Source organism: Pelodiscus sinensis, chromosome 29 (genome assembly GCF_049634645.1).
Source record: "Pelodiscus sinensis isolate JC-2024 chromosome 29, ASM4963464v1, whole genome shotgun sequence".
Lineage (NCBI taxonomy): Eukaryota > Metazoa > Chordata > Testudines > Trionychidae > Pelodiscus > Pelodiscus sinensis.
In genome coordinates this window covers 223,059-246,067 of record NC_134739.1, presented here as the reverse complement: position 1 = coordinate 246,067, position 23,009 = coordinate 223,059, and the positions used below count along the sequence as shown (strand labels likewise).

The window sequence follows — 23,009 nt, the reverse complement described above, 5'->3', positions numbered from 1 at the left end:
TAAATTAAACCACTATTATTGAGCGGTTCAGCTATAGCCACCTCTTGGACCAGATGTGGAGTTCCACTTAGGACTAAATCAAGAATTGTCTGTCCCCTAGTGGGTTCCAGGACAAACTGTTCCAAGAAGCAGTCATTGGATGTGTCTAGAAGTTTCGTCTCTGCATCGCTTCCTGAGCTGACACACCCAGTTAATATCAAGGGAGTTGAAATCTCCCCTTGTTGTTGCATTTTCTGCCTTCATAGCCTCTCTAGTGTCCCTGAGCATGTCACAGTCACCATCGCCATCTCTGTCAGGTGGCTGGTGGGCTAGTCCACTGCTGACCTCCCCTTTAACGTAGGTAAGGCTGCTGGCCCACAGCCTCAGTGCAGAGAGAACTAGTGAGGTGAGGAGGGAGAGTAGTTGAGAGCAGGGTTTCCTTAGATCAGTGATCTCCAACCTTTTTAAGCACTTTTTGAATTTAAGTGCAATCCAAGAGCTACCTCAAGTATAAATACCCTGGCCCCACCCCCCTTCCGCCCCTTCCCCGAGGCCCCACCCCTGCTCACTTCAACCTCCCTCTCTCCCCCATCCTCACTGACTTTCACCAGGCTGGGGCAGAGGGTGGGGTGCAGGCTCTGGTCTTGGATTAAAGGATCTGGAGTGTAACGGGCTTTGAGCTGCTCTCAGGGCAGGCAGTTGGGATGTAGGAGGTTCTAGGTGCAGGCTGTGGGACGGCATTTGGATTCAGGGGTGCTTGGGGCTGGGACAGGGACTTGGGGTACAAGAGGGGGTTCACTTCTGGGGTAGGAGTTTGGGATGTGGGCTCCAGCTGGGCACTGCTTATCTCAAGGGGCTCCTAGTTGATGCTCCAGTGGGGCTAAGGCAGGCTCTCCCCTGCACCACTCCCGAAAGTGGCCAGCAAACTCCATCCCAAGTCCTGTGGAGAAAGGATACAGAGTAGGAGGGAGCACCCTCCTCGCCCTGCCTTGCCCTGCACAGAAAGCACAAGGCTCCCCATGGGGAGGGGGAGCTCTAAGGCAAAGGGCAGGAGATGCGCAGCAGTGGGGGGAGAGGCAGGTGAAGTGCCGGCACCTCTTGGCCAAACCAGTCCGAGGCTCCAAGATCTACCAGTAGATCCTGATTCACTGGTTAGTGACCGCTGCTCTAGATCATTAGGACGGCCATCCTGAGTCAGACCAGTGGTCGGTCTAGCCCAGGGATGGGCAATCATTTTTGAAGGAGGACCACTTGGAAGGGCCTCGGGTGGAAGGAGCGGGACCAGGAAACTTCCCATGCTCCCCCGCCCACAGACCCTGATTGGCCTGGGGGTGGGGGAGCGCATGAAGTCTTTGTCCCCTGGCACCTAGAGATGTTCTGAACAGCTGACCGTTCCCTCTAGGCGTCGCATGTGCCTGATGGCAGAAGGAGGTTTGCGTGCTCCCCTCACCTCCAGGCCAATCAGAGCTGGGGGCGGGGGAGCACGTGAAATCTTTGCCTCCCGCCCCCACGCTGCAAGGGGTGCATGTCGCCTAGCGTGAACAGCTGACACTTCCCTCTGGTGCCACGTGCCCCTAGCAAGGGGAGGAGACTTTGTGCACTCCCGACCCTGGGTCTTGATTGGCTTGGGGGTGGGGGCGTGGCAGAGCGGCCACAGCTGGATCAACCTGCTTGGTGGGCCAAATGCGACCCACAGAGGCTTGCTTGCCCGGCCCTGATCTAGGCCAATGTCCTCTCTTCTGACAGTGGCTGGTGTCAGGTGCCCCAGAGGGAATGAACAAATAGGGCCATTTATCAAGTGATCCATCCCCTGTTGTCCAGGTTTAGGGATGCCAGAACATGGAGTTGTGTCCCTGACCATCTTGGCTAATAAGTATTGATGGGCCGGTCCTCCGGGGCCTTACCTAATCTTTTAAAACCCAGTTATAGTACATCAAGTATCGATAAACTCCCTTACCTTGCCAGAGCCCAACAAATCTCCTTTCTTAGCCCCCCAAGTGGTAATAGCTGTCAGTCACTCTTCACCGGAGCAGAGGTGGAGCTGGGCTAGAAATGAGAAGCTGCGTGTTTACCACCCTGGGGCTGTGTCTACTCTATACGGTTATTTCAAAGCCAGCCAATTAGCCCGTCATAAGACGGGATTTTCAGGTCTTCTCTCCTGAGCGCTCTCTCTCTCTCTCTCTCTCTCTCTCTGGCCGTGTCCAGACTCAGGGGTTTTTTCGGGAAAAGTAGGCTTTTCCCGAAAAAACTTCCCCTGCGTCCAGACTCAAGCCGCGTTCTTTTGAAATTATTTCGAACGAACGCGGCTTTTCTTTCGATGGCGGTAAACCTCGTTTCACGAGGAAGAACGCCTTCTTTCGAAAGTTCCTCTTTCGAAAGAAGGCGTTCTACAATGTAAAGAGGCCGTCTTCGAAAGAGAGCATCCAGACTCGCTGGGTGCTCTCTTTCGAAAAAGCGGATTTCCTCTATCGAAAGATCCGCCTGCAGTCTAGACGCGATCTTTCGAAAGAGGCTCTTTCGAAAGAAGCCTGCAGTCTAGACATAGCCTCTCTCTCCTCCTACTGCCTCCCCCCTCTCTCTCAGCTCTCCTCCGCCTCCTGCCTCTCTCTGTCTCTTTCTTTCTCTTCTCCTCCTCCTGCCTCTCTCTCCCCTCCGTCTCTCCCCGCCCCCCCTTCCTGTTCCCTCCCGCCGTGGCGCTTGGCTGAGTGCTGCCTGCTCAGCCGGGTTGCCGCGAGGGAGGGGGGCGGGGCGGTGACGTACACGGCTGGGGGCGGGGCCATGTACATCATCGCCCTCCCTTCCCCTCCCACCGCGGGGGAGCCCAAACGGCCCCTTGTGCTGCTGGCTCCCCCGGCGGCCCGGCTGAGGGGCGCAGCACTCAGCTGAGTGCCACAGCGAGAGGAGGAAGGGGAGGCGGTGACCTACACGGCCCCGCCCCCTGGCTGTGTGCATCAGCGCCCCGCCCCCCTTCCCGTCCCACCGGGGCTCAGCTGAGCAGCACAGCACCAGCACCACTCAGCTGGGCCGCGTCAGGGGAGCAAGCAGTGGCAAGCGGCCGTTTGGGGTCCACGCTCCCCATGCATGGGGAATGCGGACCCCAAAAAGCCGCTTGCTGCCCGGGTCCCAACTGAGCGGCGCTCCCGCCAGCGCTAGGGTTGCCAGGTGTCCGGTTTTCACACCGTCTGTCCGGTAGAAAAATTCAGAAAATACCAGACGTGCAATGTCAGGTATTTTGTGAATTTCTGGCTGGGCGCCGGAGGGAAACCTGGCAGGGGAGCGACTGGGAGGCGGAGCGCGATTGGCTTTGGGAGCTCTGTGGTCGCGCGCAAAAGCCGGGTGGAGCAGGGGCTGGGACTCCCAGACACACACACACACCCCCACCCCTGCCTGGCTTTTGCATGGCATCAGAGACTCCCAGTGCCAGTTGTGGCCTGGCCTGTCTCCCAGCTGGGAGCCTCTGGTTGGGAGCAGAAGCCGGGCGGGGGGAGTGCCTCCCAGCCCCGCCCCCGCCAGGCTTCTGGCAAGTAAAGGGAGCACCTGCTGACTACAGCTGTGGCCAGTTGCTGCATCCCCCCCCACTCGCCAGGTCTGCTTTCTGTCCCCCCCCTCCCATCCAGCCCCACGGCCCCCGATCCCCTCCCAGCTCTGCTTCCCGCCCCCTCTACCTACCGGCCAGCCCCACGGCCCCCGGACACCCCTCCCCCACCAGTGCTGCTTCCCGCCCCCCTTCCTCCAGTCCCCCCCATCTTCCCCTCCAGCCCCACAGCCCCTAATCCCCCCCAGCTCTGCTTCCCGTCCCCCTTCCAGCCAGCCCTGCTCTCTTCCCTTCCCTCCGTGGCCCGCTCAGCTGGGCCCCGGCAGGGGAGCAAGTGGCCGTTTGGGGTCTGCGCTCCCCATTCATTGGGACCCCAAACGGCCGCTTGCCGCCGCTTGCTCCCCCGCCGGGGCCCAGCTGAGCAGCGCAGCACTCGGCCAAGCCACTACGGAGGGAGGGGAAGGGGGGCGGGGCCGTGTACGTCAGCGTTACAGACGCACGGACAATGGGCTACTATATAGATGATAGTAACTCGAAATAGAAGCCTCGAAATGAGTCCAAGGCAGGCTCCCTTAATGTGGCTGCGCTACCTGAACTTAGAGCCCCAGGAAGCACTTGGAATGACCCTGGGGAGCAGTTCTTTTGGAATCACAGCAGCTGAGTGTCCACACGGACCCTATTCCAAACTAGCAGTTTTGAACTAGGCGTTATTCCTTGGTGAATGCGGGGTTATTGTTTCGCTATAGCAAGGCCTTTACTTGGAAATCATTCCGAAATACTGGGCCTCCTGTGTGGTGCTCGCCTTGGTATTTCGAAGTAACTCTGTAGTGTGGACATGCCCTGGAGGAGCCCCCCTGTATGGACACTCACCAGGTTGCTTTTTGGACACAACTGTTAGATCCCACATGCTGTTAGGGTGCTTGGATCGGGCCAGAGTCTAGACACTGTCTCAAGGTTGGGCTTCCAGGCACACTTTCAGGGTGCAGATCCTCTGTCTAGTACCCCTTCCTGAGATGGGATTCTGCAGTCCGTCTGCTGCTGGCCTCCCCCGTAGCAAACGCATGTCGCCCGGGATCCACCAAAGCTACAGCCCCTCGGTGCTATTTCACCCTTTGGACAGTAGAGAAAGGGACTCAGAGCATTTCTCAGTCCGTCGTCCTTCACTAATAGACAAAGCACAAGAGCGATACAAACCTACAGCAGGTACCAACCCTCATTCCAGCATCCTCACCCCTCGGAGCCTTGGGGGGTTGGTCCCTGGACGGTCTGCTCCTGCACAGCCTTGTTACAAAGAGCCCTCGGTCAGAGCAGAACTTGTCCTTTTCTACAGTTCCAGTTCCCTCCATCAGCTTCAGGTCCCTTGTCTGGTGCCACTGCTTGGTTAGAGCCCACCTACCACTCAGACTGGGAACACCGGTTCCCCTGACGAGCCCACCAGCCTAAGGACAACTCATTCTTCCAGGAATGGGTCCCATGCAGGTTAGTGACCTGACTGGTCTCTTGTTAACTCGTTGCCAGTGGGCACAGTCTAAGATTGCCCAGTTCAGTGTGGAGAGTAAAAGGCAAACACGAAGGTTCAGTACAAGTGACAGTCAACGTGGAGTTTGTGGACTGCTACACCTGCTAGCCCGTCATAGCCGCTATCTGCTGCAGAGTTCTCCCTCAACCTGAAAGCAGAGTTGGTCTTCTGGCCTGTGAGTTCCTAGAACGGAGTGTGGGGAAGGCAGAGCAGAGTTTTCCCTCCGCCGGTCCCCCAGGCATGGGGAAGGCAGCTGACCTGTAGCGTGGCAAAGTGACACAGTAGATCAGCGAGTGGAGAGGAAACACAGGCTCTTGCTTTCATTGCTTGTGATATGGCTAGCCCCGCAGCGAATCCTCCGAGTGGTGACCTTACAGACCCCTGGAGAGTTCATATTCAGGCCTCTGCTGTCCGTTACCATAAGACATTGCCTGCTGAATGGGCTGAGCTGGTCTTAAGGCTTTGCCTTACCATTCCTCATTATCTTCTCTTCCTGTCCTTGCAGATCTATGTGAAGCAGCAGGACCGTGTCGTTGGCATCACACAAGACCTGCAGGTGGCCAAGATGAGCCTGATTGACCTGGCAGGCTCGGAGCGCGCATCAGCCACCAATACAAAGGGGGAGCGGCTTCGAGAGGGGGCCAACATCAACCGTTCACTGCTGGCCCTGATTAATGTCATCAACGCACTGGCAGATGCAAAGGTAATGGCTCTGCTTCCCCCTTGCATGGCATACCCTTCTTGGAGCACCACCTTGCATTCCTGCAGTACAAAGGGCAAGGGGGGAAAAAGGCATTTGACATAAGGTATTTCCTTGTCTGACAAACCTAAGGAACTCTCTGCTGCAGGATATTGACACATCTAGCTCAGGAGGACTTCATAGGATTAGGAATAGTCTCTGATATTAACTGTGGTGAAACAGGGCTGGACCAATGGCCTCTTCGTGCACTTGCTTCCTAACCTATGTCATGGGAATGAGCCTGAGCACTAGGCTATAGGCATGCTGGGCATCTTAGAAATCCCTGTAACTGAGACGAGGCCCTGGTCTCTCCAAACAGAGCAGAAAATCCCACATCCCCTACCGGGACAGTAAGCTCACACGCCTGCTGAAGGACTCTCTTGGGGGTAACTGCCGGACCATCATGATTGCTGCCATCAGCCCATCTGCACTTGCCTACGAGGACACCTACAACACGCTCAAGTATGCCAATCGGGCCAAGGAGATCAAACTGTCGGTGGGTCCCACACAACTGTATACAGACTTCTGTCGGGGGCAGGAGCTGGCTCCATGAGCTTCACCGCCTGTCATGGGGCCTCTGGATAATTAAAAGGGTCTTATAAAGGGTCCACTAGTAGGCCCTATTTAGACCTCTGAGCGATCTAGTCCTCGTGTCTCTGCCTTCTCCAGACTAGCACAGCTGGAGTTGCTGACAGTGACGCAGCTCAGTCTGGAGGAGACGTGGGCATTGGCTAGTGCCAAGCGTCACTTTGTGGGTTGGCATGAGTGACCATGAAAGGGAGCGTCTCCCTTCACAGGTGTCCCTGCACCCAGCACATCTGCTTAAACAAACCCATAGCGGGACTGGCACTAATGTTACAGCAACAGGGCTGCCTGGCCTCTCGGTTCGCTCCCACAGAGCCACATCTGTTTCTTTAACCTCTCCTCTTCCCAACCCCCTTTCCATCCTGCAGTTGAAGAGTAACGTGCTCAGCCTGGACTGCCACATCAGCAAATATGCAGCTATCTGTGAGCAGCTGAAAGCAGAGGTGAGGTGCCTTGGGGGTGGGGGGGCTAGGCCCTGTTCTGTCTATAGCCGATGCCAGAGAGCAGCGCCACTCTGGGGCTGAAAGAACCATGAGCTCTCACTGGCTGTGCTGCCAGAGCGCTGCTTAGCCCAGGCGTGGCCAGCGTCTTGCGTTAAGGATTGCAGAGGACTGGCATGGACTCCTAGGGCCGCAGTGAGAGCTCTGCCGCTGGACATAGCGGGGCCCAGGTATTCTCAGATCCTGCAGCACTTGCTCCAGATGCCAGTAACGAATCCAAGGGGAATGGCTTGTGACTTCGACTGTGCCATGGGACAGCCAGAAACCGTGGCACAGCAGCGTGAACGGCCCTGTTGCTCCCTGTCATGGCTCAATTCCCCAAGCTGGCACTTCAAATGTAGCTATGGGGGCTGGCTAGCAGAATAAACTCTGTAAGAACCTCTCTGTAACTCCCAGAGACAAACTTGTCTGGTCTCAGTTTCCCTGAGATCCCAAAAAAAGACTGATCGCTGCCATCACCAAGCGTATCTAAAAATATCAATAAACCTTTTTCCAGGGAAGAAACCACTTGGGATCCCTTCCTTGAGGCAAAGTTCCCCCTGCCACAACCTCCCTTTTGCTTGGAGTTGGGAAAACAAAGAGAGAATCTGCAGAGAATAATGGGGCTTTGCTTCCCTCAGTTAACGCATTTCACTTAGGTATGTAGGTGTAAGGACACACAAATTAACCAATACTGGTTAGCCAAAACAAAAAGAAAACATTTGGATTATTAAAACGGCTGTTGCAAGCATCATACGTATAGTAGCCCAATGTCTGACTCTGTAACGCTGAAATGCTGGCTGCTGCCTGAGTCACGTCCTTCGCCTCCAGCTGTGGCACTCAGCTGACTTCTGCGCTGCTCAGCCGGGCCGCTGCAGGGGAGCAAGCGACCTTTTGGGCGCCGCAGTCCCTATGCAGCACCCCTGCAGAAGTCAGCTGAGCGCCACGGTGGGAGGGGAAGGGGCCTGGCTGTGTACATCACCGCCCCGCCCCCTTTCGCCTCCTGCCGTGGCGCTTGACTGACTTATGCGCCGCTCAGCCGGGCCGCCATGGGGGAGCCCGTACGGGCGCGCCGCTTGCTCCCCCACGGCGGTTCGGCTGACCGGTGCAGAAGTCAGCCGAGCGCCACGGTGGGAGGCAAAGGGGGCGGGGCAGTGACGTGCACACCCAGGGGGTGGGGCCTACATGAGTGTGCATCCCCGTCGGAGAGCGGAGAGAGTGAGAGGCAGGAGAGGGAGGAGAGAGAGAGAGAGAGACGGAGAGAGAGGCAGAAGGCAGAGGAGAGCTGAGAGAGAGAAGGGGGGGCAGGAGGAGGAGGGGAGAGAGGCGGAGTGAGAGACCGGAGGCTCAGGAGAGAAGACCGACATGGGACGTGGAGAAGAGACCTGAAAATCCCGTCTTGTGATGGGCTAATTGGCTAGTAGTCAATAAGTCATGGATTGAAATAGACTCAGGGATTTTCCCTGGACTGTAATTCTTAGTTACAAAAGAACAGAGAAAAACAATTAACCAGCTCAGACATGATTTCCAAACTCCCAAACAAGGAAAACAATAAAAGCAGACGGACTATCTAAACTTTTCCCTACTTACACATTTTAATGAATTCAAGGCGTCTGTTCCTGGGAGAGTCTGTCTCTCCTGCTACCTGGGGAAAAATCGTGCTTGCTCCAAAACAAAGGGAAAAAAACCTTTCTCTTTGAAATTCCTTATCTGCATTTCATTGGCTGAATGCCCAAAGCCCCCTCCCTCAGGTGCATCTCCACACTTAGCTTAACCCTTTCCTCGCTCTCTAGGTAAGCCAGACTCTCCTGCAGCTCCTATTCATGACACTCCCCAAAGCTCCTTGTGTTCCCAACCAGCTGCCAGAATCTCCCCGATTCTCCCTTACCTCTCCTTCAAGGCAAGTGCCAATAAGTCTGCAGTACACTAGAAAACGCTGGGGCCAAGTCAGATGGTCTGTCTTACAACTGGGGCTACGTCTAGACTTCATCCCTCTGTCGACAGAGGGATGCAAATCAAGCATATTGAAATTGCTAATGAAGCAGGGATTGAAATATCCCGCGCTTCATTAGCATAAACATGGCCACCGCTTTTTTGTGTGAAACGGAGCTTTTTCGGAAAAAAATGGCAGTGTAGACGTGGATCTGTCGAAAATAAAGCCTTTTTCGACACATCCTGTATTCCTCAAAAGATGAGGTTTACAGAATCTGTCATCAAAGGGGTTATTTTCGACAGATCTGTGTCTAGACTGCCTTTTGTGTGTGTGTGTGAGTGAAAAAGCTTCGTTTCGAAAAAAAGCAGGGGCCATGTTTATGCTAATGAACCTCAGGATATTTAAATCCCTGCTTCATTAGTAATTTCAATGTGCCTAGTCTACATCGCTCTGTTGCCAGAGGTGTAGTCTAGACACAGCCTGAGAGTGCCAATCTCAGGACAGACTGTGAGAAACCTGAGATGGGGGCGGGAGGGTTCTGCAGTTAGATCTCCCCATGCCGAGAAGGGCGCGCTCCTTGGTCACTAGGTCCCTCCAGGGAGCCCCAGTCGCCTGAAGCTCTCCAGCCCTCTTTACCAGCCAGACAAACTGGACTCAGTGACAGTTAATAACCCCCCAAATCTCCTCACATTAGGTAGTTCCCAACCCCCAGAGTTACTTGCACCAGGTCAATGGATGCTTTGGATCGCACACCAAAGACAACGCTGTCGGCTAGCTTCTCTAGCAAATACCCAAAGCTTTTAGTAGTTAACCATTAGACTGGGGAGGTTAAAGCAGATACAATCTATTCACAGGGGGTCGAGGTTTGTAAGTCTCAGGGCTCCCCGGCATTGCTCTGGGGGTCTCTGTCCACTGGTTGAGTACTCCACCTCTTGGAGTCCACACTGGTTCAGAGGTGCAGGATCGTCCCGCTCCCAGAAAACGAGTTGACAGCTTCGGGAGCTGTTGTTGACTCGGAGACTCTTCCTTTGGCGTTAGCCTTCTGCTTCTTTCCATTCCCAAGTAATTTAGCTGCAGTGACACACAATGCAATGGCCTGCCATTCCATTCTAGCAGGGACCGGCAAGTCAAGCCATACAGATCCCATTCCTTACTTCTCATGAGGCTGACACGCCGCGGAAATTCTCACTAACACACTTGTGATGTGGGGTAGATGATACATAATTCTCGGAAATTGTAAACAGGTGAGTGAAGACAATACGCCCGGCACTTCACTCGTTCTCATGCGTTTAGAGAAAATGTACTTACAGGGCATGTGCCGTGTCAATGCAGCAGGACAGCAGCCCCCTTTGTGAACTGGCTTGAACACACCGGGACCTTTTCACTTTTCTTGGCAGTCTGCACACCAGTGAATTGCCCTGAGCTGACAGTCTGCTAGACAGATCACAACGCTGGCAGGTGTCAGGGCAGAGCAAGCAGGGGGCTAGGGCAGTGGCTGGATTCGGCTGGATTGGAGTGCTCAGACTGGAAGGTGCTGCACAGTCTGATACAGGGTCCCGGGGGCTGGCAGACTGCTTGGGGGCAGGTACCAAGGACTCAAGTGTCATGGTGAGGTCTGGCGAGGAGTCTCCTGCGAATGCACCAACTGCTCCAGTCTAGTGTCTGGTGGAGTCTAGCTCCAAGGGGCAGACGGGCCCGGGCATGGTTGGGCGGTGTCCCTCGCTGCGGGGGGGCTCAGCTGAAGGAGGAACACGGCGAGTCCCGAGGACCCAGGTTTCTCCGGTTGCCGGCGAATGCCATGAATGGATGGAGGAGTTGGAGCTAAGTGGGGGAATTTCCCATGCAGGTGGCAAACCTGCGAGAGAGGCTTCACGCTTACGAGAGAAACGCCCAGGATCCAGCCCCCCATGTCCCGGCTCCTCAGGCGCAGTCTAGCCCCTGGCAGGTGGAGCTGCTCAGGTAGGTTTCTTTGACCATCCATCTCCCAGGCCCACATCAGGGGTGTGCGGGGTTCATTTTACCCAGCTGATGCGTGTGAAAGCTGATTGGAAAGCAGCCGCCTTTCTTGACTCGCTGCGCACATGATCACTCCTGCCCGTGATGGAGCCAGATGGTCTCAAGCCCTGGTCTTGACCATCAGTGCTTCCCGGAGCCAGTCGGGCTGAGCGGCTCACTGAGGAGTGGAGGGAAGGGGCCCAGGCTTTTGCCAGACTAAGCACTGAATAGGGCTTGCTAAAGCTGACTGCAAAGGGAAGGTCTCCAGTTCCCTAGAGAAACCTTTAAGTGGTGGCAGCAAGCACCGCGCTTTCCATCCCCTTCTGCGCTGCCCCCAAGGACCTTGTCCTGACGCTCTTGTGGCTTCTTCCTCTGGCCCGCTGCAGGTCAGAGGCTGCACAGGAGGGGTCTCCAGAGCCGGAAGTCCCTGAGGAGGGTAACCAGGAAATGGTGATGCAGCAGCAGGAGCTGCAGGCGAGACCGCCCGTTCAGCACCAGGGGCTGGGAGCAGTGGAACAGGTGAGGGAAGGGCTGCTTGGCAGAGGAGTGCTCAGGCAGGGATGGGGTCTTGGAGAGTGAGGGGAAGAGGGATCGGTAAGGGGGACCCAGAACTGGGGAGACCCTGAGAGGCAGAGCAGGGATGTGGCAGTAACGGTGGAGGAGAGAGCAGCAGGGCAAGTAGAGAAGCTGAGAATTGTGGCCTTGGAAGAGGAACATGATCGTGGGGAAAGGATAAGAGGCTGCTGGAAGCTGTGTTCAGACACACACAGTCCCCCTCCCCCCGCAACTCCTAGCTGACAGCCATCCCAGGGCCTTGGTTCTGCGCTGTAAGGCAAGGGTCCGGCTGAGGAGCTCAGTGAGCTGTGTGCGTGTGACGTGATGTGCCGTGCCTCCCCCAGTCCCTCGTGCTGCTGGGAACGGCCCCATCTGCGCTCTCTGTATTACGGGCTACAGCCAGGTCCTGCTCTCCTCCGTTAAACCTGTGCCTGGTGAGGGTGGCAGGGGCTGGCAAAACTGAGCCAAGCACTGGACACTAACGGCCCCTCCTTGTGATCAACGCAGACTCCAGAGAAGGAACTTCCTGACCGTGCCGCTGATCTTCCGCAGAAAACCCGGAAACCAGGCGCTCTGCCCCGGGATCAGACAGAGAGGTGAGCGGTCCCTCCTGTGGCGGAATGAGCTGTGCAGCACTTCCAGCAGTGGGGCTGTGCCTGGGCTGCAGGGCGTGGGGGCTCGGAAGGGGCAGGAGCAGCCATAGGGATGTAGGGCCTCTGTCCTACCGTAGCCCACTGGAAACGTCAGGTGGGACGCCCCGACTGGATTGTAATGGGGGATCTCTGTGAAATGCCCGAGGGAGACCCAAGCAAGGCCTGGCCAAGGTGCCGTGTGCAGGGGAGACTCCAGAGCAGGTCTCGGCGCCCAGGCGCAATCCCGGTCCAGCCCAGGGCACTTGCGGACTGGTGGCAACAGAGTCCCGGTCAGACAGGCTCGGCCGCAGAGCAGAATCAGATGGCGTGTGAGCCAGAGCTCCCAGGCAGAATTCACCTCGGGGGCCCTCTGCATGTCCTGGGCCGGTGCGTGCTGCTGGGATCCCTGCCCTGGGTTCTGTGGGAAGGTGACTGTGCAGAGGAGGCCTGGGGTGGGGGATTGAATCTTCAACCTGGCAAAGTCTGACCGGCAGCCTGCCAAGGAGCAGAGGCAGGGCCCAGCCCAGCGCCCCCAGCGCCCTGCTCCGGGCTCTGGAACCAGAGGGCCCGTGGCGCTGCGCTGGGGGGGACGGAGCGGGGGCCCGTGGCGCTGCGCTGGGGGGGGGGGCGGAGCGGGGGCCGTGGCGCTGCGCTGGGGGGGGCGGAGCGGGGGCCCGTGGCGCTGCGCTGGGGGGGACGGAGCGGGGGCCCGTGGCGCTGCGCTGGGGGGGGCGGAGCGGGGGCCCGTGGCGCTGCGCTGGGGGGGGCGGAGCGGGGGCCCGTGGCGCTGCGCTGGGGGGGACGGAGCGGGGGCCCGTGGCGCTGCGCTGGGGGGGCGGAGCGGGGGCCGTGGCGCTGCGCTGGGGGGGGCGGAGCGGGGGCCCGTGGCGCTGCGCTGGGGGGGGCGGAGCGGGGGCCCGTGGCGCTGCGCTGGGGGGGGCGGAGCGGGGGCCGTGGCGCTGCGCTGGGGGGGGCGGAGCGGGGGCCCGTGGCGCTGCGCTGGGGGGGGGGACGGAGCGGGGGCCCGTGGCGCTGCGCTGGGGGGGACGGAGCGGGGGCCGTGGCGCTGCGCTGGGGGGGGGGACGGAGCGGGGGCCGTGGCGCTGCGCTGGGGGGGAGGACGGAGCGGGGGCCGTGGCGCTGCGCTAGGCCGTTGGTGACAGCGTTGTCCATCTGACGCAGTGTAGCTCATGTCCCGGCCCTGTGTCCCAGGCTTGTAGTCGCTGTCCTGCAAGTTGCGCAGAGGCAGTACGCTCTGCTCCAGGCTGCCAACCTCCTCACCCCTGCCATGGTCTGCGAGTTCGAAGAGCTGGAACGGCGGGTGCAGAGAGAGACCGGGAGGCGTCGAGAGCCGGCGGGGACTCTGGGCAGACCCCAGGTGACCAGGGCGAGTGCCCCAGCCCAAGAGGGACGGCAGCACTCGGCTAATGGTGAGTGCGGGTGCAGTCTGCAGAACCGCTGCCCCCCTGCCCCCGCTTTCTGCTGCCCCCAGGCTTTGACGTGTGTGCACGAGCGACAGGGCAGAGGAGCCTGGTCGGCTCTGCGCTGGCTCGTACTTTGGGGCCCTCACTGCGCCTCCCTGCCAGGGGGAACGGCCCGGCTCTGGTGCTTCACCCTGCCAGGGGGAACGGCCCGGCTCTGGTGCTTCACCCTGCCAGGGGGAACGGCCCGGCTCTGGTGCTTCACCCTGCCAGGGGGAACGGCCCGGCTCTGGTGCTCCTCCCTGCCAGGGGGAACGGCCCGGCTCTGGTGCTTCACCCTGCCAGCGGGAACGGCCTGGCTCTGGTGCTCCTCCCTGGCAGGGGAAACGGCCCGGCTCTGGTGCTCCTCCCTGGCAGGGGGAACGGCCCGGCTCTGGTGCTCCTCCCTGGCAGGGGGAACGGCCCGGCTCTGGTGCTTCACCCTGGCAGGGGGAACGGCCCGGCTCTGGTGCTCCTCCCTGGCAGGGGGAACGGCCCGGCTCTGGTGCTCCTCCCTGGCAGGGGGAACGGCCCGGCTCTGGTGCTCCTCCCTGGCAGGGGGAACGGCCCGGCTCTGGTGCTCCTCCCTGGCAGGGGGAACGGCCCGGCTCTGGTGCTCCTCCCTGGCAGGGGGAACGGCCCGGCTCTGGTGCTCCTCCCTGGCAGGGGGAACGGCCCGGCTCTGGTGCTCCTCCCTGCCAGGGGGAACGGCCCGGCTCTGGTGCTTCACCCTGGCAGGGGGAACGGCCCGGCTCTGGTGCTCCTCCCTGGCAGCGGGAACGGCCCGGCTCTGGTGCTTCACCCTGCCAGGGGGAACGGCCCGGCTCTGGTGCTCCTCCCTGCCAGGGGGAACGGCCCGGCTCTGGTGCTCCTCCCTGCCAGGGGGAACGGCCCGGCTCTGGTGCTCCTCCCTGCCGGCGGGAACGGCCCGGCTCTGGTGCTCCTCCCTGCCGGCGGGAACGGCCCGGCTCTGGTGCTCCTCCCTGCCGGCGGGAACGGCCCGGCTCTGGTGCTCCTCCCTGGCAGGGGGGAACGGCCCGGCTCTGGTGCTCCTCCCTGGCAGGGGGAACGGCCTGGCTCTGGTGCTCCTCCCTGCCAGCGGGAATGGCCCGGCTCTGGTGCGCCTCCCTGGCAGGGGGGAACGGCCCGGCTCTGGTGCTCCTCCCTGGCAGGGGGAACGGCCCGGCTCTGGTGCTCCTCCCTGGCAGCGGGAACGGCCCGGCTCTGGTGCTCCTCCCTGGCAGGGGGAACGGCCCGGCTCTGGTGCTCCTCCCTGCCGGCGGGAACGGCCCGGCTCTGGTGCGCCTCCCTGCCGGCGGGAACGGCCCGGCTCTGGTGCTCCTCCCTGGCAGGGGGAACGGCCCGGCTCTGGTGCTCCTCCCTGGCAGGGGGAACGGCCCGGCTCTGGTGCTCCTCCCTGGCAGGGGGAACGGCCCGGCTCTGGTGCTCCTCCCTGGCAGGGGGAACGGCCCGGCTCTGGTGCTCCTCCCTGGCAGGGGGAACGGCCCGGCTCTGGTGCTCCTCCCTGCCAGCGGGAACGGCCCGGCTCTGGTGCTCCTCCCTGCCAGCGGGAACGGCCCGGCTCTGGTGCTCCTCCCTGGCAGGGGGAACGGCCCGGCTCTGGTGCTCCTCCCTGGCAGGGGGAACGGCCCGGCTCTGGTGCTCCTCCCTGGCAGGGGGAACGGCCCGGCTCTGGTGCTCCTCCCTGGCAGGGGGAACGGCCCGGCTCTGGTGCTCCTCCCTGGCAGGGGGAACGGCCCGGCTCTGGTGCTCCTCCCTGCCAGCGGGAACGGCCCGGCTCTGGTGCTCCTCCCTGGCAGGGGGAACGGCCCGGCTCTGGTGCTCCTCCCTGGCAGTTCGGGACGTGCCTGCATCGCGCCCGGCTGGAGGAGGGCGACGCCAGAGGGTGCAGCGCTGGGGACCCAGGCAGAGTTGCAGGAGAGGACATGTGGCCCTCGGGGCAGGCGTGAGCGTGGCACTGCCACCGCTTTCACTAGGGCTTCCCTAGACTCCACTGGCGCCCTCCCCCTGCAGGCACCCCCGGCAGCACCCCCCCTTTGTGTGGAGACCCTCCGCGCGTGGACCGAGGGGGCCGTGAGCACTCTTCAGTCGGTGTCTCCCGCTCAGTCCTGCCCTGGCTTAGTGCCCCCGGGCGTCACTGAGCCGGCGGCGGGGTCGTGGCCTGGGGCGTAACCCGGCTTCCTCTGGAGCACTAAGAGCCAAGGGCAGTTTTGTGTCAAAGGAACCTCCCTGTAGCTCCTGCCCTGTGGGGAGACAATTTAAAATGTTGCCTGTGGCCATTTAAATGGCAATTTAATCCCATTCACAAAGCCTGGGCACAGCCCGTCCACCTCCCAGCCCCGCCCGGCCGCAGCTCCGCAAGGCCCCTCTCCATACGCGACAGATCGGGGCTTCCTGGGCTTGCCGGGCAGGGAAGTGAGGGTTAGAGACCTCCCAGGGCTCAGCTGTAATTCTAGGGTTAGACGTCAGTGCTCTTGGTGCGCGCACCCCCCAGTGGCCCCAGGGCTCTTCCAGCTGCTGGCTGGGGAAGCTTACCCCTCGCCCCGAATCAGCATCCGGACAAGGGCCTGGAGATCTGCCTCGCAGCTTCTGCCCTTCGCCAGAGGCACCTGCCAGCTCGAGTCAGTAGCAATACCAAGTGCCTATGGGCTCTGCCGCCGCAGCACCTCCCCCACCCAGGTCAAGGTAAGAGCTCTGTGCTGGGGGTGGGGTTCACAGAGCCCTCAGGAGTCATCGAGTCCAGCCCCCTGCCCAAGGCAGGACCCACCCAACTCAATCAGCCCAGCCGGGACTTAAAGACCTCCAGGGATGGAGATTCCAGCCTCTCCCTAGGGAACCCAGCCCAGGGCTTCCCCACCCGCCTAGGGAAATAATTTTTCCTAATATCCAACCTAGACCTTCCCCCCTGCAACCTGAGCCCATTGCTCCTTGTTCTGCCACCTGCCCCCGCTGAGAACAGCCTCTCGCCAGCCTCTGTGGAACCTCCCTTTAGGAAGTTGCAGGCTGCTCTCAAATCCCCCCTCACTCTTCGCTTCTGCAGACACAACAAGCCCAAATCCCTCAGCCTCTCCTCGTAGCTCATGTGCTCCAGCCCCCGCATCATTTTGGTTGCCCTCCGCTGAACCCTCTCCAGTGTGTCCACATCTTCCTGTAGTGGGGGGCCCAGAACTAGACACAATACTCCAGATGTGGCCTCCCCAGTGCCAAATAAAGGGAAATGATGACATCTCTAGATCTGCTGGCAATGCTCCTCCTAATGCATCCTAATATGCCATGAGCCTTCTTGGCTACAAGGGCACCCTGGTGACCCACTTCTTCAGATCATGTTCTGAAAGTGAATTGTCATGACCATTATATAGCAGAGGGATACAATGGAAAAAGTAAACACATTACAAGCTAACAAATCAGCTACCTAGAACAGAAGGTGGGGGCGAGGGGACAAGGAAGAGACAGGCAGCTTCCCCACCTTTGATAGTCGTAGTAACTCCAGATCAGCCACTCAATTGACTCTTACAATAAGCAATTTTCTCTTTCCTTGTCCCTTCCTTGTCCCCTCGCCCCCACCTTCTGTTCTAGGTAGCTGATTTGTTAGTTTGTAATGTGTTTACTTTTTCCATTGTATCCCTCTGCTATATAATGGTCATGACAATTCACTTTCAGAACATGATCTGAAGAAGTGAGTCTGCCCCATGAAAGCTCATCACCTAATAAACCATCTTGTTAGTCTTTAAACTGCTACCTGACGGCTTTTTTGTTTTCCCAAGAAGGCAGTCAGGTTGGTCAGGCACGCCTTGCCCTTGGTGAATTCATGTTGACTATTCCTGATCACTTTCTTCTCCTCCAAGTGCTTCAAAATGGATTCCTTGAGGATCCCCTCCATGATTTTTCTGGGGACTGAGGTGAGGCTGACTGGTCTGTTGTTCCCTGGATTGTTCTTCCCTTTCCTAAATATGGGCACCACATTTGCCTTTTTCCAATTGTCCAGGTCCTCCCCCACTTTCCACAAATTTTCAAAGATAATGGCCAAAGGCTCTGCTGTCACATCAGCCAGCTCCCTCAACAGGCTTGGCTGCATTAGATCCGGCCCCATGGATTTGTGTGTGTCCAACTTTTCTAAATAGTTCTTAACCTGTTCTTTCTCCACCGAGGGCTGCCCACCTCCTTCCCATGCTGCATTGCCTAGTGCAGTAATCTGGGAGCTGATCTTGTCTGTGAAGACTGAGGTAAAAATAGCCTTAAGTACTTCACCTTTTCCCACATCATCTGTCACTAGGTTACCTCCCTCATCCACTAAGGGTCCCAATATCCTCCCTGAAAACATTCTTATTGCTAACACGCCTGTAGAAACCTTTCTTGTTACCCTTCACATCCCTTGCCCGATGCAATTCCAATTGCACATTGGCTTTCCTGATTATACCTCTGCATGCTCAAGCAGTGTATCTATACCCCTCCCTGGTCACCTGAGCAAGTTTCCACTTCTTGTCAGCTTCCTTTTTGTGTTTAAGTCACCAAGGATTTCACTGCTAAGCCAAGCTGGTCACCTACCGTATTTGCTTTTCTTACTGCGCAGCAGGATGGTTTGTTCCTACTCCTTCAATAAGGCTTTTTTAAAATCCAGCCAGCTCTCCTGGACTCCTTTCCCCCTCATGTCAGCATCCCAGGGGATCCTACTCATCAGTTCTCTCAGGGAGTCACAGTCTGCTTTTCTGAGGTCCAGGGTGTGTATTTTGCTGCTCTCCTTTCTTCCTTTGGTCAGGATCCTGAACTCGACCATCTCCTGAGCACTGCTCCCCAGGGTGCCACCCACTTCTACTTCCCCTGCTAGTTCCTCCCTGTTTGTGAGCAGCAGGTTCCTTCAGCACTTGTACCAGGAAGTTATCCCCAACATTCTCCAAACACTTCCTGGATTCCCTGTGTCCTGCCGTATCGGTCTCCCAACAGATGTCAGGGTGACTCAAGTCCCCCATGAGAACCAGGGGCTACGATCTGGAGGCTTCTCTCAGTTGTCTGAAGAAATCCTCGTCTGCCTCATCCACCTGATCTGGTCTAGAGCAGACACCAAACACAGTATCACCCCCGTTGCTGCCATCTCTAAGCTTTTCTCCCCGTTGTTCTCTAGGCGACTTGGCCCAGGGTAACATCTACTTCTTTATCTTGGTCGACTTGGGTAGGAGAGGGTAACGCCTGGCCTCTGGATTGCAGGAAAGGGAGAGACCTTGGGTGCCCCTCCCTGAGAACAGCCTGCTTGTGCGCAGACCAGGGGCTGGTTTTACACATCGAGCTCAGGCCCACCAGGCAGGACAGAGGCCTTAGAGCCATGTCCCTCCCCCCCGCTTTGGGCTGGGGGCTGCAGGAGACACCGCAGTACTGCTCGGGGGCTGCCCCAGTGTCTGCTCAGGGTGGGCTGTTTCTCTTAACACTCTGCCTATCTACATTCCTAGTGGTGCCATCGGCCGCCTGGCCGCAGGGTCGCCCGGCCGCAGAGTGTGCCGCGCCGATGACCAGGTCTCTGACCCGGTCCTTGCAAGAGCCTTGGTTGCCCCCCGGTCCCTCCTCCGAGGCGCCCTGCCCGCCAACCAAGAAGCGGAGACGGTCGGAAATGAGCAGCCCATCCAGCGCGGGAGCGTCTCCCACGCCAAAACCGCAGGCGAAGCGTCAACGGAAACGCTCCCTTCCGGGCCAGCCAAGGGGCTCCCCAACCGAATCGGCTGCTTCTCTAGCGACAGCCAGTCACGGCACCCCCAACGCTGCGCAAGCCACATCCCAGCGAGTGCCGTCTTGCGTCCCCAAGGCCTGCCCCTCAACTGTCACCAGAACCCGGGTGCCTCTGACCACGTCTGCTGCCCAGAACTGCTGCACTCCAGCTGCACTCCCCGTCCGAGACCTGAACACCACCTTCGACCTTGCTGAGGACGGCTGTCCGTCCGGTGTGGCCAGCCCTGTGACCTTCCCTGGCTGGGAGAACGTCCAGTACCACTTCAAAAAGCCCGAAGGCCCCTTCATGCCCAGGTTTGTGCTCTGGGACTCTCCCACCTTCTCGTTCCACTGCCGCCGAACACCTTAGCCCGGGGGCCTCCCGCTCACGGCCTGGGGCTGCCTGTGGCCTGAGCAGTTCCACCATCCAGCCACGTACGGCGCCTGGCACGAGTCCCTGCGGCCCTGGGCCGGTGTCCGCACCCTTCCCCCAAGCTCTGCCGCTTCCCGCCCCTGCTCTGCCCTCTCCCCCCATCACGCTCCTTCCCTCAAGCCCCCTCCCTGCCCGGGATTACTGGAGTGGGGGGGACGGGGGACAGCAGGGCTCGGGCCCTCCTGCACTCACTGTGGTGGCAGGAGCCACGGAGAAGTGGAGCAACGCAGCAGCCTCTGCTCCCCTGTCACTTCCCAGGCCAGCCCGGTCGCTGTGCTTCACCATGGGCATGCCCCGGCCCCAGCGCGGGCTGGCATGGGAGATGACAGCAAGCTGCAGTGAGTGGGGGTGGGGCCGACCCCCTGCTGCCTAGTGCCCCAGGGGCTAACCTGAGTGTGGGGGACTAGCCCGTCCATAAGACGGGCGCAGCTGTCGCTGGGCCCCTGAAGCTCGTGGCCTGGGATGGCTGGGCCCAACCGTCCTATGGACGGGGTGGCGCTGCGCACACCCCCTGCCACGGGGCCCTGCCGGCCGTGGTGCGGAGCCGCTCTAGCCCCACTGTGCGCTAGTGGTGCCGGAAGCCCACAGGGCTAACTTGCCTTCAACACTCGCTGCCTCGCCCTCCTCAGGGAGCTCCTCTCGCAGTGGGGGGGTTTGGAAATGAAACGCAAGTGTCCGTGTTGCCTTCGAATCAGTGCTCCGGGGCGGGTTCACGTGCCGGCTGCCCCGGGCAGAGGACAGGCCCAGCCTCTCTCACCGCCACAGCTTGGGGGCAGGGGAGACGCACCTCTCCATGGCCGCTGCAGCACCAGCGGGCACAGCCGGGGGCGGGGCGCGTGTTCCAGGTTCAGCTGCCCCTGCACTCTCCATCCAGAGCGAGGAATGCAGCAAGCGGGGCGCTTCCCCTTCATCAGGGAGCAAAGGAAAAGCCAGCGATGTGCCCATACCAATCGGGGGGGGGGGAGTTTCAGCCCCCCAAGGGGTGCCTGGCGAGTGGGAGGCCCAGGGGTGGGGCGCCCCAGCCAGCCCCTTTCACCTGCCTGGTGATTGTCTCTCTTCCGTGGGGCTTTAGGAGACTCAATCCCATTCCAGGCTCATCCCACTGGCCTGGCACAGCCAGCCCCTGCCCTTGCTGTAAGGTCGGGACGGGGAAGCTGCCTCCTGAACGCAGAGGCCCTCGCTCCCGCCGTCAGGAGGCGCTCTTGCACAGACACCGGCCCTCTCCAGTGTCTCGGAGATGGCAGTGCCAGGCCGGGGCAGCTGGGCCTGCGCTTCGGTCTGAGGCTGCCTCAGCGCACGTAGTAACCTGTTGTCCCGTTGCATTCAGAGCCGCGATGCCTGTGCTCGCCGTGAAGGGCTCCTCCCTCCCGCCGGGCAGCACCCCAAAGCCGTCCTCCTCGGCTCCCAAAGCCCTGGGGCCGAAGCGAAGGCGTCCTGAGAGGTGAGAGCAGCCAGCCCACGCCCCGACCCATGTGCCCCTCTGGTTCCCCGGCAGCTGGCTGAGGAACCCTGGGAGCCAGCGAGTCTCATGCCTCCCTTCGCGGCCCGGCTGCTCTCTCGCCAGCCCCACACTGCCGGCCGGGGAGGAGGGGAAGCGCTGCCCTGCAGCGGGAGCTGGGGGCTCATTGCCCTGCCTTGCCTTGCAGCGCTGCCTCCCGCTCCCTGGGCGGGCTGCGGAGCCAGAGCCGCATTGCCAGACTCCAGAGCAGCCGGACGTCCCTGCAGGCCTCAGGTAAGCCTTGCTCGTGGGGCTTGGCTGGGCAGGCTGGGGACGGAGGGGAGGGGATGTGCTCTGGGCGCAGGCAGGTGCCAGCCTGGTCTTGCTTAGTGTAGGCGCCTGATGAACCTCGCCTGCTACGTCTGAGCAGCGACCCCTTCGCTCACCGGGAGGGGCAGGGAGCAGCTGCCTGGCCCCCGTGCCGCGGTACTGGGCAAGCCGAAAGCACAGGCAAAGCCTTGCCTCTCCCGTGCGGCCAGGCAGCCCGTCCGCCCGCCCGCCAGAGCCACCGCTCCCAAGAGCATGCTCAGCCCGAGGGTGCAGAGGGCTGGCCTGGGCACGCCGTCGAGCAGCGCTGGTGGGCCGGACGGTACCCCGCAGCCAGGGAGGGGGCGGATCCTTTCCGAGCCGCAGCTCCGGCACTGCCCCTTGGGAGAGCCAGCGGGTGGGAACGGGGCTCCCGGGCGCCTCGATGGCAGTGTGGGCCTGCTGCTGGGCAGGGAGGTGCCGGGGGCTGCAGACGCAGCGATCCTGCCAGTGGGGCTCAGGCCTCTGCTTTCACCTCCAGCACGTCCCTCCTGCCCGCTGGCCAAGAGGAGCAGAGCAGACCTGGAGGCAGCTGGTGGGAAGATGCTGGCACCACCCAGGCCCCAGCCCATGAAGCTCTTCTGCTGAAGTGTCCTTGGCCGCGTCAGCTCAGCGCTGCCTGCAAACAGCAGTCTGACCCCTCCATCCCCCTCCCCACCCAGAGCGGGCCCCTCGCCCTGGGCATGTGGCAGCCCCCTCAGCGCCAGCTCTTCTGTAGTCTCCCTGGGCGCTCCTGGCTCCGCTGCCTCTGCCCAGTGTCGCACTGAAAGGGGCACGCAGCCCTGCCCCGGTGTGTCCTCGCCCACCCCCCCAGCCACGGGAGGAGAGGGGGCCTGGCCCCAGAGCCACACAGCCCCCCGGCGGGCCTGGCTCCCAGGCCAAGCGGCTGTGGCAGAGCACTGCTGGGCTGCACATCTCCGCCCCTCCCTCCCCCGCAGAGCTAAGCTTCCTGGAGCCCCCTGCCCAGAGCGCTCTGCCTCAGGGGCCAGAAACTCCCGAGCCAGAGCCAGAGCCAGAGCCTGACCTGCTACACCAGCTCTGGGATCGGTCAGGCCTGGCTGCTGCTAATGGAGCCAGCCGGGGCTGGTTCTTAGCCGGGCTCTGGGCAGCACGAAGGGCTGTGAGACTGGGCCGGGCTGTGTCTGCACCCGGCAGCTTATCGCTGTGTGTAGCTCCTGCGCAGACTCCTCTGCGGCGCCGGTGCTAACAGATGGCTGCTGCTCCCCCCTCTCTAATAAAGCTCTGAGGTGCAATTCTTCTCACTTCCCTCCCAGCCGCAGCCGGCGCGGCTCCACGCGGGGATGGGCCCGGCGGCAGCTTCCTAGATGGCCAGTGCCTGTCGCTCGGGGCCAGGCTCAAAGTCTGCACCGAGGCCTCTGCCCCCAGGGCTTCTGTTTGGTGCGGTGGCAGCTGGAACGTCGCCAGGGCCCGGGGCAAAGGGCCGAACCCCCAGGTAACGGCGCTTGGGCGAGAAAACGTGCGGGAGCAGCCCTGCCGAGTGCCCACCTGACCGGGGCGCTGGCTCCAGGACCATGCAGCAGGAAATGGCCCCTCTAGGCTGCCAGCTGATGGCCCAGCCCCCTCCACTGCCCCTCACCCTGCCCCTAGCTCCAGGCCAGTCCCAGCCCTTGGTTCTCAGCTCCCTC

General features: G+C 60.6%; 1 protein-coding gene across 4 annotated transcripts in view; it reads left to right on the top strand.

Moving 5' to 3' along the window:
• KIF18B (kinesin family member 18B) overlaps positions 1–22,614 on the top strand; it is a 36,862-nt gene extending 14,248 nt beyond the window's left edge. For 2 of the 4 annotated variants that reach the window (XM_075911232.1, XM_075911233.1), the window contains exons 6-16: positions 5,539–5,736; positions 6,092–6,268; positions 6,726–6,800; positions 10,616–10,728; positions 11,151–11,283; positions 11,827–11,915; positions 13,134–13,381; positions 18,874–19,441; positions 20,887–21,000; positions 21,206–21,291; positions 21,845–22,614. In XM_075911232.1, coding sequence (XP_075767347.1) covers positions 5,539–5,736; positions 6,092–6,268; positions 6,726–6,800; positions 10,616–10,728; positions 11,151–11,283; positions 11,827–11,915; positions 13,134–13,381; positions 18,874–19,441; positions 20,887–21,000; positions 21,206–21,291; positions 21,845–21,951 — 1,908 coding nt within the window. In that variant the 3' untranslated portion in view covers positions 21,952–22,614. The remainder of the gene's footprint in view (positions 1–5,538; positions 5,737–6,091; positions 6,269–6,725; positions 6,801–10,615; positions 10,729–11,150; positions 11,284–11,826; positions 11,916–13,133; positions 13,382–18,873; positions 19,442–20,886; positions 21,001–21,205; positions 21,292–21,844) is intronic. The other 2 variants (XM_075911234.1, XM_075911235.1) reach the window with 2 other exon arrangements.
• Positions 22,615–23,009: the final 395 nt, after the last annotated feature.